The sequence below is a fragment of the Anolis sagrei genome, chromosome 5 (assembly GCF_037176765.1).
Source record: "Anolis sagrei isolate rAnoSag1 chromosome 5, rAnoSag1.mat, whole genome shotgun sequence".
In the NCBI taxonomy this organism is placed as follows: domain Eukaryota; kingdom Metazoa; phylum Chordata; class Lepidosauria; order Squamata; family Dactyloidae; genus Anolis; species Anolis sagrei.
In genome coordinates, this window is record NC_090025.1 from 196320592 (window position 1) to 196335851 (window position 15260).

General features: G+C 46.4%; 1 protein-coding gene across 1 annotated transcript in view; it reads right to left on the reverse strand.

Moving 5' to 3' along the window:
• The window catches only part of KCP (kielin cysteine rich BMP regulator), a 141640-nt gene that overhangs the window by 58031 nt on the left and 68349 nt on the right, over window positions 1-15260 (reverse strand). The window contains exons 24-29 of the mRNA XM_067469392.1: window positions 13273-13366; window positions 11930-12112; window positions 9871-10041; window positions 5597-5773; window positions 3115-3200; window positions 1722-1812 (exon numbers count right to left, since the gene is read on the reverse strand). Coding sequence (XP_067325493.1) covers window positions 1722-1812; window positions 3115-3200; window positions 5597-5773; window positions 9871-10041; window positions 11930-12112; window positions 13273-13366 — 802 coding nt within the window. The remainder of the gene's footprint in view (window positions 1-1721; window positions 1813-3114; window positions 3201-5596; window positions 5774-9870; window positions 10042-11929; window positions 12113-13272; window positions 13367-15260) is intronic.

Consider the following 15260-nt stretch of genomic DNA (forward strand, 5'->3'; position numbering starts at 1 on the left):
AACTTAATCCAGACAAGACAGAGGCACTCCTGATCAGTCGCAAGGCAGATCAGGGAATAGAGACCCATCCTGTGCTGGATGGAAGGGGTCACACTTCCCCTGAAAAGGCAGGTCCGCAGTTTGGGGGTCCTCCTGGACTCAGCATTGAACCTGGAGGCCCAGGTATCTGCGGTGGCAGGGTTAGGGTTAGGGATTCCTCATCTTCAGAAGAAGAAGGGGAGCAGGAAAGTGTTCAGGAACCAGAAGGGGATTTAGAGTTAGAATAAGAGGATGAGGATTTGCAAGTGCCCACATTTCTGGAAAGGCGAAAGGAAACAGCTACAATTGCTGCTAGAAATGCCAAACTAATTGGAAACCGCCCTAGCACCTCTTGTGTGGGGAATTCAGGGATATAAATCAGAAGTAGGAGTAGTCACCTTTCTCTGGTAACAAACGACCCTGATGCTTATGCCTTCACTCCAGTTGTACCTCCTTCGAGTCTGCTTCTAAGGATTTAGTGATCATTGCCTGTTGTCTGATGTAAGACTGCTGTTTCTTTTGGACTTTATCAGAGACTTGAGTTTTGTGTCTGCATTAAGATTCCCTTGCTTTTTTTTGCATTTTTCAACTGCATGTGCTGTTCTCTTGTGTTTGCTGAAGTAAAGCATTTTTTTCATTTACTTTCAACGTGGTATTAAGGCTGTTCTTGAAGGACATTATCCCTTCACCCATTCCAGTGGAACCAAATCCATATCATCATTATGCGGATATTCTTTAAGTCACTTGTGGACTAACAAGCTGTTAGGAATTGTGGGAGCAGAAAAAATGAAATGCAAAGAGACAGAATGGGGGATGATGAGGCCTGGCTCAAGAGCAGGACGTGTGAAAAAGATCTTGGAGTCCTCGTGGACAGGAAGATGAACATGAGCCAGGAATGTGATGTGGCGGCAAAAAAAGCCAATGGGATTTTGGCCTGCATCAATAGGAGCATAGTGTCTAGATCTAGGGAAATCTATGTAATATTCCTGCTTCTTGGCAGGGGGTTGGACTGGATGGCCCATGAGGTCTCTTCCAACTCTTTGATTCTATGATTCTAAGTCATGCTTCCCATGCTCTATTCTGCTTTGGTTAGACCACACCTGGAATATTGTGTCCAATTCTGGGCACCACAACTCAAGAGAGATATTGACAAGCTGGAATGTGTCCAGAGGAGGGCGACTAAAATGATCAAGGGTCTGGAGAACAAGCCCTATGAGGAGCGGCTTAAGGAGCTGGGCATGTTTAGCCTGAAGAAGAGAAGGCTGAGAGGAGACACGATAGCCATGCATAAATATATGAGAGGAAGCCACAGGGAGGAGGAGGGAGCAAGCTTGTTTGCTGTTTCCATGGAGATTAGGACAAGGAACATTCGCTTCAAACTACAAGAGAGAAGATTCCACCTGAACATGAGGAAGAACTTTCTGACTGTGAGAGCCGTTCAGCAGTGGAACTCTCTGCCCCGGAGTGTGGTGGAGGCTCCTTCTTTTGAAGCTTTTAAGCAGAGGCTGGATGGCCATCTGTCAGGGGTGCTTTGAATGCAATATTCCTGCTTCTTGGCAGAATGGAGTTGGACTGGATGGCCCATGAGGTCTCTTCCAACTCTTGGATTCTATGATTCTGTGAGTTGAAGTTCAAAGCACCCGGAGGGCCAAAGTTTGCCCATGCCTGATTTATAGGGTTTTTTTTGTCCTGGGTTGACTCACCTTGGCAGAGAGGACAGGCGCATGGACCCTGCACAGGGTGGGCACAGGGAGCTGGAGGGCAGAGCTTCCTGAGGCACTGAACGGAGCCAGCCTGCAGGGAAGGGGAGAACAATAATTACCAGTCTGGAAATAGTCTTCCCATGGGATCTACAAGCCTTAGGGGACCACAAGCTTAATATGAGCCAGCAGTGTGATATGGCAGCTAAAAAGGCCAATGCAATTCCTGGCTGCATCAGCAGGATACCTAGATTGAGGGAAGTTATAGCTCTACTCTATTCTGCTTTCATCTGTATCTAGTTCTGGGTGCTACAATTCAAGAAGGAGATGGATAAAATGGAAAGTATCTAGAGAAGGGTCCCCAAGATAGTCTGGAAGCTATGAATTCCTTTGAGTAGCAGCTAAAAGAGCTGGGGACGTTTAGATGGAGCACAGAACCTATACATGGCAAACATGAACACATTGCAAACATGCAATGCTGTTGGACATACAAGACAGAGAGATAAAGGTATGTGTCTCGGCATTTTTCCAACTTCAGCGTCCTGGAGGTTATGGTCAACTCTGGCCACAGGGGGGTGCTGTCGCTCCATCCTCTATGACTGGTTCCCAACCATTTTTTGACCAGGGACAGAATCAAAGAGCATTCTGAACTTCACCAATGATGGAATTGAACCAGTCTTGGGACACAGAACTCCCATGATCAACAGAAAACACTAGAAGGGTTTGGTGGGCATTGACCTTGAGTTTGGGAGTTGTAGTTCACCAACATCCAGACAGCACTTTGGACTCAAACAGTGATGGATCTGGACCACACTTGGCACGAATATTCCATATGCCCAAATACGCACACAAATGGAGTTTGGGGGAAATACACCTTGACATTTGGGAGTTGTAGTTGCTGGGATTTATAGTTCACCTATCAGAAAGAGCATTCTGAACCCCACCAACGATAGAATTGGGCCAAACCTCCCACACAGAACCCCCATGACCACCAGAGTGGGCCACAGCAACGTGTGGCAGGGGGCGGCTAGTTTTTAATAAGCCTCAGCACTATAAGAGAGTTTATTGGGTTGTTCTTTGCACCATGTCACCAAATCTATTTATTGTACGCACCCTGGGCAATATGACAAAGCTGTTAGAAACCTTCAGCTGGGTGGAGGACAAGGAGGCAAGAGTGGGCACAGAATCCTAGAGTTGGAAGGGACCCTAAAGGTCATCCAGTCTAACCCCTTCTTCCAGGCAGGAAGACACTATCTATGACTTTGGAGAAATTCTGCAGTCTCACAACATTTTAGGGTCCAGAGGAACCCCAGAAAGGGGAAGACCCCAGTTTCCAGGCCCATGTTTTGAATTTTGCTTGGTTCCTTGTTGGAAAGTCCAGGGCTAAGCCACTCACCCGACAAGTGCATTGGGAGCAGAGAGGGTCTCCAGGGTCAGCAAAGGTCTGCCCATTGGCAACAGTGAGGCCATTGTAGGAGCAACCTGTTTGGGGAAAGGAATATGGTAAGGAATTAGAATGAATCACTCATCTCATGCAGTAGAATTTGGATGGCCATAGAACATCAGCACATTCCTAAATAATCGAATTTTATGGGCTTGGTGTCATCTGCGTATTTTGAACTGCTGATGTTCCTTCCTGTCTCAGCTTCATCTACATGGACTATTTAAAGCAGTTCGAAGCTAGCATCAAACTCTGGCAGCCAGACAAAAAATTCCCACAAAGGCACATGTTGGTACTTTGTGGTTTGTGCAATCATGAGGTTCCAGGATTTCCTCTAAAAAACTATACATTTTTCTAACACTGGTCTGAAACAGCATCAAATAATAATGATAACAACACTTTATTTATATTCTGTCCTATCTCCCGAGGCGGACTCAGGGCGGATCACAGAACACATACACGGCAAATATTCAATGCCCTTTTGGCTAGACAGGACAGAGACAGACAGAACAGAAAGGAGGTATGTTGTGTCAACGTCAACATTCAGCTTTTTGGCGCCTTAGAAGGTTGTACTCGAATCCAGCCACAGGGGGGTGCTGTCGCTCCATCCTCTAGAGCCATCAGGACTTCTGATCTTTTCTCTTTATGGTTTAATAAAATACCTCCCCTGCTTGTTTTAGCGGTAACTAGTTCCTCTACTTACAACTCTAAGCTGTTTTCGAACTGCTTAGGTCAGTGTTTCTCAACTTGGGGATCGGGACCCTTGGAGGGGTCGTGAGGGGGTGTCAGAGGGGTTGTCAAAGACCATCAGAAAACACAGTATTTTCTGTTGGTCATGGAGGTTCTGTGTGGGAAGTTTGATTCAATTCCATTCGTGCCAAGTTTGGTCCAGATATTTACATGACAATTCACAACAGCAGCAAAATGACAGTTATGAAGTAGCAACAGAAATAATTTTTTAGTTAGGGGTCACCATAATATGAGGAAGTGTATTAAGGGGTCGTGACATTAGGAAGGTTGAGAACCACTGGCTAAGGTAAACAGCAAGCTGGGCTGACAGTTGGCAGCTCACGATGACCCAGTGCTTCAAACTGGCAACCTTTCTGTTGGTAGATCTTATCATTGCTGGTGATTTGCCAACTGTGCTTAAGCCTGGCTGGTGGTCAGTGTAGATGGGCCCTCGTGTGATGAGTGGTTTGAATGACATTGTATGAAAGGCGTATGACTGGAGTCTGGCCAAGACTGAAGACACCATTCTAAGAATATTGAAGCCTAGAAAACTACAAAAGGAGGTGAAGAAATCATGAACTGCTGACACGACCAGAGACGAGGATTACAGAATTGGTGACGCCTGGCTCGAGAGCAGTACGTGTGAAAAAGATCTTGGAGTCCTCGTGGACAACAAGTTAAACATGAGCCAGGAATGTGATACGGCGGCAAAAAAAGCCAATGGGATTTTGGCCTGCATCAATAGGAGCATAGTGTCTAGATCTAAGGAAGTAATGCTACCCCTCTATTCCACTTTGGTTAGACCACATCTGGAATATTGTGTCCAATTCTGGGCACCACAATTCAAGAGAGATATTGACAAGCTGGAATGTGTCCAAAGGAGGGCGACTCAAATGATCAAGGGTCTGGAGAACAAGCCCTATGAGGAGCGGCTTAGGGAACTGGGCATGTTTAGCCTGAAGAAGAGAAGGCTGAGAGGAGACATGATGAGAGCCATGTATAAATATGTGAGAGGAAGCCACAGGGAGGAGGAGGGAGCAAGCTTGTTTTCTGCTTCCTTGGAGACTAGGACGCGGAACAATGGCTTCAAACTACAAGAGAGGAGATTCCATCTGAACATTAGGAAGAACTTCCTGACTGTGAGAGCCGTTCAGCAGCGGAACTCTCTGCCCCGGAGTGTGGTGGAGGCTCCTTCTTTGGAAGCTTTTAAGCAGAGGCTGGATGGCCATCTGTCAGGGGTGATTTGAATGCAATATTCCTGCTTCTTGGCAGAATGGGGTTGGACTGGATGGCCCAGGAGGTCTCTTCCAACTCTTTGATTCTATGATTCTATGATTAACTCTTGGTTGAAAACAACATGTTTACACAGTCAAAAACTTATTCTTTAAGGCAACACAATGGTTCCTTACATTAAGGAGGAAAGTGCCTGATGTAACCTGTCTCATTGGAAATGAATAAAAGAACCCAAAGGCCTTGGCCTTTGTAAGCCGCATTGAGTCCTTCGGAAGATGCTAGCGGGGTACAAATAAAGATAATAATAATAATAATAATAATAATAATAATAATAATAGTGTTTAAAAAGTACTCATGACATCTTTGGCACAGTCGGTAGGATTTCTGACAGTGAAGATAGAGTGTGACACTCGTATTCCCCCAACTCAGCATTGTTCTGGACCGTAAAGGCCAGCGTTTTGCACTCGGGGCTCACCTTGGCAGACAGGGCAGCACTGGCCAGGCATTCGGAGAGGGTGGCTGCAACCTGCTTGGTAGCAGGGCTTCTTGGCGCAGGTGACAAACCCATCAAGGCAGGTGCAGATTCCACAGGTGTCTTGCGGGTCTGGGAATTCCTGGCCATTCAGGTAAGGCTCCGAAAGGTATTCACAACCTGGAGAAGGAGGGCATGGAAACGTTTTCATGAACTGCAGTGGTTTGAGGGTTTGACTAGGACATTGGGAGGCCTGGGTTGCGAATCCTTGTTTGGCTAAGGAAATCCATCGAGGGATCATGGGCAAGTCACACTCTCTTAGCCTCAGTGGAAGGAAACAGCAAACCCAATTAAAGCTTGTGCGCCAGCTGCGCCCATACCTTGGGAAGTCTGACTTGGCCACGGTAGTCCACACTCTTGTTACATCCCGTATAGACTACTGCAATGCTCTCTACATGGGGTTGTCTTTGAAGACTGTCCGGAAGCTTCAACTGGTCCAGTGGACAGCAGCCAGATGGTTAACTGGAACGGCTCTCAGGGAGCATACAACCCTCTTGTTGCGCCAGCTCCACTGGCTGCCAGTTTGCTACCAGGCACAATTCAAAGTGCTGGTACTAGCCTATAAAGTCCTAAACGGTTCTGGCCCAACTTACCTGTCCGAATGTATCTCCTCTTATGAACCATCTAGGACCTTGAGATCGTCCGAGGGGGCCCTGCTCTCGGCCCCGCCTTTGTCACCGGTACGTTTGGCGGGGATGAGAGACAGGGCCTTCTCAGTGGTGCCCCCCCCCCCCCCCCCCGGCTATGGAACACTCTCCCTAGAGAGATTAGATCTGCCTCCTCCCTCTTAACGTTTCGGAAACAAGTCAAAACATGGCTGTTTGAGCAAGCGTTCACAAACAGAGTAGCGGATACAGGTAATTGACATAGGAAATGGACGACTGACAATGGAATTGGACAATGCTTGACAATAAGGAGAGGCCAATGATGTTGTTTATTGTTGTTGTCTTATGTAAGTATAATGCTTATATGGTTATATTGTATTTGATACTATGTATACTGTTTTGTTGGAAACCGCCTTGAGTTGCCAATTGGCTGAGAAAGGCGGTATACAAATACAGTAAGTAAGTAAATAAATAAATAAACAAACCCTGCTTGGGGGGGGGGGGGGGGCAGCATGGCTTGGTGTAATGAATCCCTTGCCTTAGCAGGCTAGCTTAGGCCTAGGGAAGTGGGCCTGGCAAAGCCACGGCATCCATTTTAGAGAAGGGAGACAGGGAGATGCCATCTTAGGTTAGGTTTGCCTTAAAGGGGGGGGGGGGGCATGTTCTAGTCTAGGAGGGAAAATCAGAAGGCTAGGATTGGTTAGGAAGATGGGGGCAGAGCCTAAGTGGTCTAAAGAAAAAAATTGAGGTTTGAGGACCAAGTTTGCCAGTTGGGAGTTTGGATGTTAGCAAGAGTAGTTTGGGTTTTGTAGAAGTTTGGGTCAGTTTTTTGTGTAGTATTCGGAATAGCTATAGAAAATATAGCTAGAATACTGTGTGGAACATCACCCCGTTAGTGGTCTGTTCATTTCCTAAGGAAGGCTAGTTCAGGGTTTTTGGCTAGTTTCCTAAGGGGGATTTTTGGGAGTTCCTTTAAGAGATTCATTTCCTGAAGTAATTTTCTGTGTTGTAACTTTTAAGACTTGTAACCCAGGACTTTTTAAGATCTTTACTCAAACGCAACCACAAGCTTTTTATGCCAATATTCTACTGAAACCATTAAGCATTTGTACCTGAATAATTCAAGCCTGTTCAATAAATGTTCTTGTTATTTTTATCAGCTTTTACCAGCCTCAGTGTGAATACCTTTGTGGTCAAAGCAGTATTCAAGTCAGTTTTCAGCAGCCTCTAAGAAAACTATAGTGACACAGAGTGTGGTACTGAACAACTTCTTGATAATACCTCAGCCTGTTTATTTATTTATTTATTTATTTCGCGCATTTCTACCCTGCTCTTCTCAACCTCCGAGGGGGGACTCAGGGCGGCTTACAAAAGGCACAATTCGATGCCAACACAAACAAAAAGATAAAACATATATAAACAGCAATTATAAAACAATTAAAACAATCAATTATACATCACAATCAATAAAACCAATCTAATGCTCAACGTTATTAATATGGTGGCAGTAGAAATCTTTTGAAGAATCATTTCAAGTCTCTCAGTTCCAGTGGTTTCCAGTTTCTAACTTCTAAATATTCAGTTAGTTCAACAACCATACTCCCTCTATATTTTGGTGAGCTAGTCTGTAATGGTGCAGATGCAGACTGTGGCCAGGAAATCAGAAGACGCTTCCTTCTTGGGAGGAGAGCAATGTCCAGTCTCGATCAAATAGTAAAGAGTAGAGACATCAGACTGGCAACCAAGATCCATTGCCTAGTCAAAGCCATGGCATTCCCTCTAGTCACCTACGGATGTGAGAGCTGGACCTTAGGGAAGGCTGAGCCAAGGAAGATCGATGCTTTTGAGCTGTGGTGTTGGAGGAAAGTTCTGAGAGTGCCTTGGACTGCGAGAAGATCCAACCAGTCCATCCTCCAGGAAAGAAAGCCCGACTGCTCACTGGAGGGAAGGAGACGAGAGGGAAAGTCTCACATGTATAACTATGTGAGAGGAAGCCACAGGGAGGAGGAGGGAGCAAGCTTGTTTTCTGCTTCCTTGGAGACTAGGACGCGGAACAATGGCTTCAAACTACAAGAGAGGAGATTCCATCTGAACATTAGGAAGAACTTCCTGACTGTGAGAGCCGTTCAGCAGTGGAACTCTCTGCCCCGGAGTGTGGTGGAGGCTCCTTCTTTGGAAGCTTTTAAGCAGAGGCTGGATGGCCATTTGTCAGGGGTGATTTGAATGCAATATTCCTGCTTCTTGGCAGAATAGGTTGGACTGGATGGCCCATGAGGTCTCTTCCAACTCTTTGATTCTATGATTCTATGAAAGTGGAAGTCCTTTGGCCACATCATGAGGAGACAGGAAAGCCTGGAGAAGACAATTATGCTGGGGAAAGTGGAAGGGAAAAGGAAGAGGGGCCGACCAAGGGCAAGGTGGATGGATGGCATCCTTGAAGTGACTGGACTGACCTTGAAGGAGCTGGGGGTGGTGACGGCCGACAGGGAGCTCTGGCGTGGGCTGGTCCATGAGGTCACGAAGAGTCGGAGACGACTGAACGAATGCACAACAACAGTCTGTAGTGGTGTATATATTTTGGCTGAGCAGTGTTGGGTTTCTTTTATCTATATTTCCCCATCTGGTAAAATTCAATTTTTTTATAATCTTCTCTGCTTTTTTTTTTGTCATGTCAGGAGCAAGTCGCTTCTGGTGTGAGAGAATTGGCCGTCTGCAAGGACGTTGCCCAGGGGACGCCTGGATGATTTGATGTTTTTATCATCCTTGTGGGAAGCTTCACAGAATCATAGAATCATAGAATCAAAGAGTTGGGAGAGACCTCCTGGGCCATCATCCAGTCCAACCCCATTCTGCCAAGAAGCAGGAATATTGCATTCAAATCACCCCTGACAGATGGCCATCCAGCCTCTGCTTAAAAGCTTCCAAAGAAGGAGCCTCCACCACACTCCGGGGCAGAGAGTTCCACTGCTGAACGGCTCTCACAGTCAGGAAGTTCTTCCTCATGTTCAGGTGGAATCTCCTCTCTTGTAGTTTGAAGCCATTGTTCCGCGTCCCAGTCTCCAGGGAAGCAGAGAACAAGCTTGCTCCCTCCTCCTCCCTGTGGCTTCCTCTCACATATTTATACATGGCTATCATATCTCCTCTAAGCCTTCTCTTCTTCAGGCTAAATATGCCCAGCTCTTTAAGCCGCTCCTCATAGGGCTTGTTCTCCAGACCCTTGATCATTTTAGTCGCCCTCTTCTGGACACATTCCAGCTTGTCAATATCTCTCTTGAATTGTGGTGCCCAGAATTGGACACAATATTCCAGATGTGGTCTAACCAAAGCAGAATAGAGGGGTAGCATTACTTCCTTAGATCTAGACACTATGCTCCTCTTGATGCAGGCCAAAATCTCATTGGCTTTTTTTTGCTTCTCTCATGTCCCCGCATGAAGAGCTGGAGCTGATAGAGGGAGCTCATCCACCTCTCCCCGGATTCGAACCTGCGAACCTTCAGTCCTTCCGGCACAGGAGTTGAAACCACTGCGCCACTGAGGGCTCCTATCTTCTCTGCTACCCTCCTGCTATCGTTACACCTCGCGTAGATGCAGCCCAAAGCCCATGCAACTTACCTTCGCAAAGCTTGCAGCAATGCCCTGAAGTGGGGAAGGGGCACTCGGCGGGCGGGCAGGGGGTGGCCTTGCAGGTGATGCTGCCTTCCCAGCAGGAACAGGTGCCGCAGGGGTCTTTGGGGTCTGCAAACTGCTCTCCGTTGGGGAGCTCCTTGCCCTGGTAAAGGCAACCTGGAGGAGGGAAACACAAAGAAAATGCCCCATGGCTCAGTTGAGAAGGTTTGGGGCCACCCCATAGGGAACGCATGAGTATAATTGCAGCTCAGTTTGATCTTTTGGGAACTTGAATGTTCCTTCTGTTGGAAACCTGAATACATATGCACATGACTACATATGTAACTGAAACTATAGGGAACATGTAACAACACACTGCAAAGCTCAGGAAGATGTATATCTCTCTCTCTATCTATCTGGTGGTGCCCAGAATTGGACACAACATTCCAGGTTTGGTTAGACCACACCTGGAATATTGTGTCCAATTCTGGGCACCACAATTCAAGAGAGATATTGACTCTAAGCTGGAATACTGTGTCCAGAGGAGGGCGACTAAAATGATCAAGGGTCTGGAGAACAAGCCCCATGAGGAGCGGCTTAAGGAGCTGGGCATGTTTAGCCTGAAGAAGAGAAGGCTGAGAGGAGATATGAGAGCCATGTATAAATATGTGAGAGGAAGCCACAGGGAGGAGGAGGGAGCAAGCTTGTTTTCTGCTTCCTTGGAGACTAGGACGCAATGGAACAATGGCTTCAAACTACAAGAGAGGAGATTCCATCTGAACACGAGGAAGAACTTTCTGACTCTTGAGAGCCGTTCAGCAGTGGAACTCTCTGCCCCAGAGTGTGATGGAGGCTCCTTCTTTGGAGGCTTTTAAACAGAGGCTGGATGGCCATCTGTCAGGGGTGATTTGAATGCAATGTTCCTGCTTCTTGGCAGAATGGGGGTGGACTGGATGATGGCCCAGGAGGTCTCCTCCAACTCTTTGATTCTAGGATTCTATGATTCTATCTATCTATCTATCTATCTATCTATCTATCTACATATCCATCCCTCAGTTTAAAAAAAATAACTTCCCATTTGTCAGGAAAGCAGCATATAATTTTTTTTAACTTTTCCATCTATACTTTTTGCATTTTTATATTAAGTTCATTCTTGAAAGCTCATTTTGGGGATCCATTTCCCAGAATCCATGGCCAGTACTACTTGAAAGCTTGGGGAGAAAATTTGGACTACAAATCACAGCATCCACAGATGCGCCCGTACCTTGGGAAGTCTGATCTGGCCAAAGTGGTCCACACTCTGGTTACAACCCGAATAGATTACTGCAACGCACTCTACATGGGGTTGCCTTTGAAGACTGTTTGGAAACTTAGTCCAGCGGGCGGCAGCCAGATTACTCACCGGAGCGTCATACAGGGAGCACACCACCCCCCTGTTATGTCAGTTCCACTGGCCGCCAATCCAATTCCGAGCACAATTCAAAGTGCTGGTTTTGACCTACAAAACCCTATACGGTGCCGGCCCGGCGTATCTGTCCGAATGTATCTCCTTCTACGTCCCACCTCGGAGTTTAAGATCTTCTGGGGAGGCCCTGCTCTCGGCCCCACCTCTATCACAAGTGAGATTGGTGGGGACAAGGAGCAGGGCCTTCTTGGTGGTGGCCCCTCACTTGTGGAATTCACTCCCCGGGGAAATTAGGACATCGACATCCCTCCTCTCTTTTAGAAGGAAATTAAAAACATGGATTTGGGACCAGGCTTTCGGGGAATCTGGCAGATAGACAAAGGACAAGCGACGACTAGAACTGAATTCACAGACTCTGAGCTGGCAAACGTTGAGCATTAGATGGGTTTTTTAAGGGAATGTGATGTATAATGGATTGTTTTTAATTGTTTTAACTACTGTTTATATATATTTTATTTTTTTACCTTGTTGTTGTGCTGGCATCGAATTATGCCTTTTGTAAGCTGCCCTGAGTCCCCCCTCGGGGGTTGAGAAGGGCGGGGTAGAAGTATGAGAAATAAATAAATAAATAATAAATAAATAATGAACAAAACCAGTCACCATCGCAGGAGAGGCAGCAATCGTGCCGCAGCGGGTGGGAGCACTGGACTGGCGCGCAGGGTTGGCGTTGGCAGGTGATGGTCCCATTGGTGCAGATGCAATCCCGGCATTTCTCCAACGGATCGTAGAAACGCTCCATGTGCTGATAGGAGAGGCCCAGGTAGAGACAGGTGGCTGGTGGGGCTGTGGAGACAGAAATAAGAAAGGAGACGCCTTACTACCTGTCCAGGTGTGCGTCCCCGTCCCTTTTTTCCCTTTATAACTCCCCACCAAATAATCCCATTTAGGGGACAAACCCTCCATCATCACCGCTGTTTGGACAATGAATCCAGCTGACCCTGACTCTGTTAGAAGGCAGGATCATCAAGTTTGCAGACGACACCAAATTGGGAGGGAGAGCCAAGACTCCAGAGGACAGGAGCAGGATTCAAAGGGATCTTGACAGATTAGAGAGATGATTGGCCGAAAATAACAAAATGAAGTTCAACAGGGACAAATGCAAGATACTCCACTTTGGCAGGAAACACGAAATGCAAAGAGACAGAATGGGGGACGACGAGGCCTGGCTCGAGAGCAGTACGTGTGAAAAAGATCTTGGAGTCGTCGTGGACAACAAGTTAAACATGAGCCAACAATGTGATGTGGCGGCAAAAAAAGGCAATGGGATTTTGGCCTGCATCAATAGGAGCATAGTGTCTAGATCCAGGGAAGTCATGCTCCCCATGCTCTATTCTGCTTTGGTTAGACCACATCTGGAATATTGTGTCCAATTCTGCGCACCACAATTCAAGAGAGATGTTGACAAGCTGGAATGTGTCCAGAGGAGAGCGACTAAAATGATCAAGGGTCTGGAGAACAAGCCCTATGAGGAGCGGCTTAAAGAGCTGGGCATGTTTAGCCTGAAGAAGAGAAGGCTGAGAGGAGACATGATAGCCATGCATAAATATGTGAGAGGAAGCCACAGGGAGGAGGAGGGAGCAAGCTTGGTTTCTGCTTCCTTGGAGACTAGGACGCAATGGAACAATGGCTTCAAACTACAAGAGAGGAGATTCCACCTGAACATGAGGAAGAACTTCCTGACTGTGAGAGCCGTTCAGCAGTGGACCTCTCTGCCCGGAGTGTGGTGGAGTCTCCTTCTTTGGAAGCTTTGAAACAGAGGCTGGATGGCCATCTGTCAGGGGTGATTTGAATGCAATATTCCTGCTTCTTGGCAGAATGGGGTTGGACTGGATGGCCCAGGAGGTCTCTTCCAACTCTTTGATTCTATGATTCTATGACCCCTTTTATACCCTATAGGTCTACCTGGCCTTTATAGGGTCTACCTGGATGTTGCAGCTCCATACCTGGACACCGGGGGCAGCACTCTCCAGGCACAGAGAAGGGTTCTGCGCAGGGCAGCGGAAGGCATCGTCGAGTGAGGCATTGCACATTGCCATTCTGTAAAAAGAAAAGGAAGCAAAGTGGGTTCCCCAAAGGTCATGCAGCCTGACCCCTACACCTTTCCTTTCTAGGTCAGTCTTTCCTGGAAATTATTGCATCTCAGACAAGAAAAGTAAAGGTTCCAGTGTGGGGTAAGGGTTGGAGCAGCTCTGGGGATTAGTGTTCCAATCACTATTCGGTTTGGGACCAACTGGTTGACTTTGGGTAACTCAAAGCGTCTCAGCCTCAGAGGAAGGGGGACGCAAAGGGGTGTCAGAGGGGTCACCAAAGACCCTCAGAAAACACAGTATTTTCTGTTGGTCAAGGGGGTTTTGTGTGAGAAGTTTGGCCCAATTCTATCGGTTGGGTTCTAAATGCTCTTTGATAGTAGATAAACTATAAATCTCAGCAACTACAACTCCCAAATGTCAAGATCTATTTTCCCCAAATTCCACCAGTGTTCAGATTTGGGCATATTGAGTATTCATGCCAAGTTTGGTCCAGATCCATCATTGTTTGAGTCCACTGTGCTCTCTGGATGTAGGTGAACTACAACTCCAAAACTCAAGATCAATGGCCACCAAACCCTTCCAGAATTTTCTGTTGATCATGGGAGTTCTGTGTGCCAAGATTGGTTCAATTCTATCATTGGTGGAGCTCAGAATAATCTTTGATTGTAGGTGAACTATGAGTCCCACAATGACAACTCCCAAGGTCTATTTTCCCCAAACTCACCAGTGTTCACATTTGGGCATATTGAGTATTCATGCCAAATTTGGTCCAGATTCATCATTGTTTGAGTCCACAGTGCTCGCTGGATATTGGTCATGGGAGTTCTGTGTGCCAAGATTGGCTCAATTCCATTGTTGGTGGAGTTTAGAATGATCTTTGATTTTAGGTTAACTATAAATCCCAGCAACTACAACTCCCAAATGGCAAAATCAATCCCCCCCCCCCAACCCCACCAGTATTCAGATCTGGGCATATTGGATATTTGTGCCAAATTAGGCCCAGTGAATGAAAATACATCCTGCATATCAGAGATTTACATGACGATTCACAAGAGGAGAAAAATTACCGTTAAGAAGTAGTAATGAAAATAATGTTATGGTTGGGGGTCACCACAACATGAGGAGCTGGATTAAGGGGTTGTGGCATTAGGAAGGTTGAGAAACACTGACCTAGAGGCCATTTAGTCCAACCCCTTTGCTCTCTTTTACAGTAAGTTGTAGCAGGACCGTGTGTGTGTGTTGAAGAAAAGCCTTATGATGGTAATTATTGTGTGCAGATGGTAATGTAGGTCAACCAGCAATCTTGGACCACACCTGATAGGGTATAACTGTATGGGTTTTTAGAATACAGTTCTGGAGAACTTTTTCTCTGAGAAGATCTATGCTCAAAGGCTCTGCTCTGAGGAGCAGGTAGAAGGGAAGCCGTTATGCTGCTCTAAGGGGTAATTATAATGTTAATTATTATGTACAGCTGGTAATGTAGGTCAACCAGCAATCTTGGACCACACCCGATAGGGTATAACTGTATGGGTTTTTAGAATACAGTTCTGGAGAACTTTTTCTCTGAGAAGATCTATGCTCAAAGGCTCTGCTCTGAGGAGCAGGTAGAAGGGAAGCCGTTATGCTGCTCTAAGGGGTAATTATAATGTTAATTATTATGTACAGCTGGTAATGTAGGTCAACCAGCAATCTTGGACCACACCCGATAGGGTATAACTGTATGGGTTTTTAGAATACAGTTCTGGAGAACTTTTTCTCTGAGAAGATCTATGCTCAAAGGCTCTGCTCTGAGGAGGAGGTTGGAGAGAAGCCGTTATGCTGCTCTAAAGGGTAATTATGATGGTAATTATTATGTACAGTGGGTAATGTAAGTCAACCGGCAATCTTGGACCATACCGATA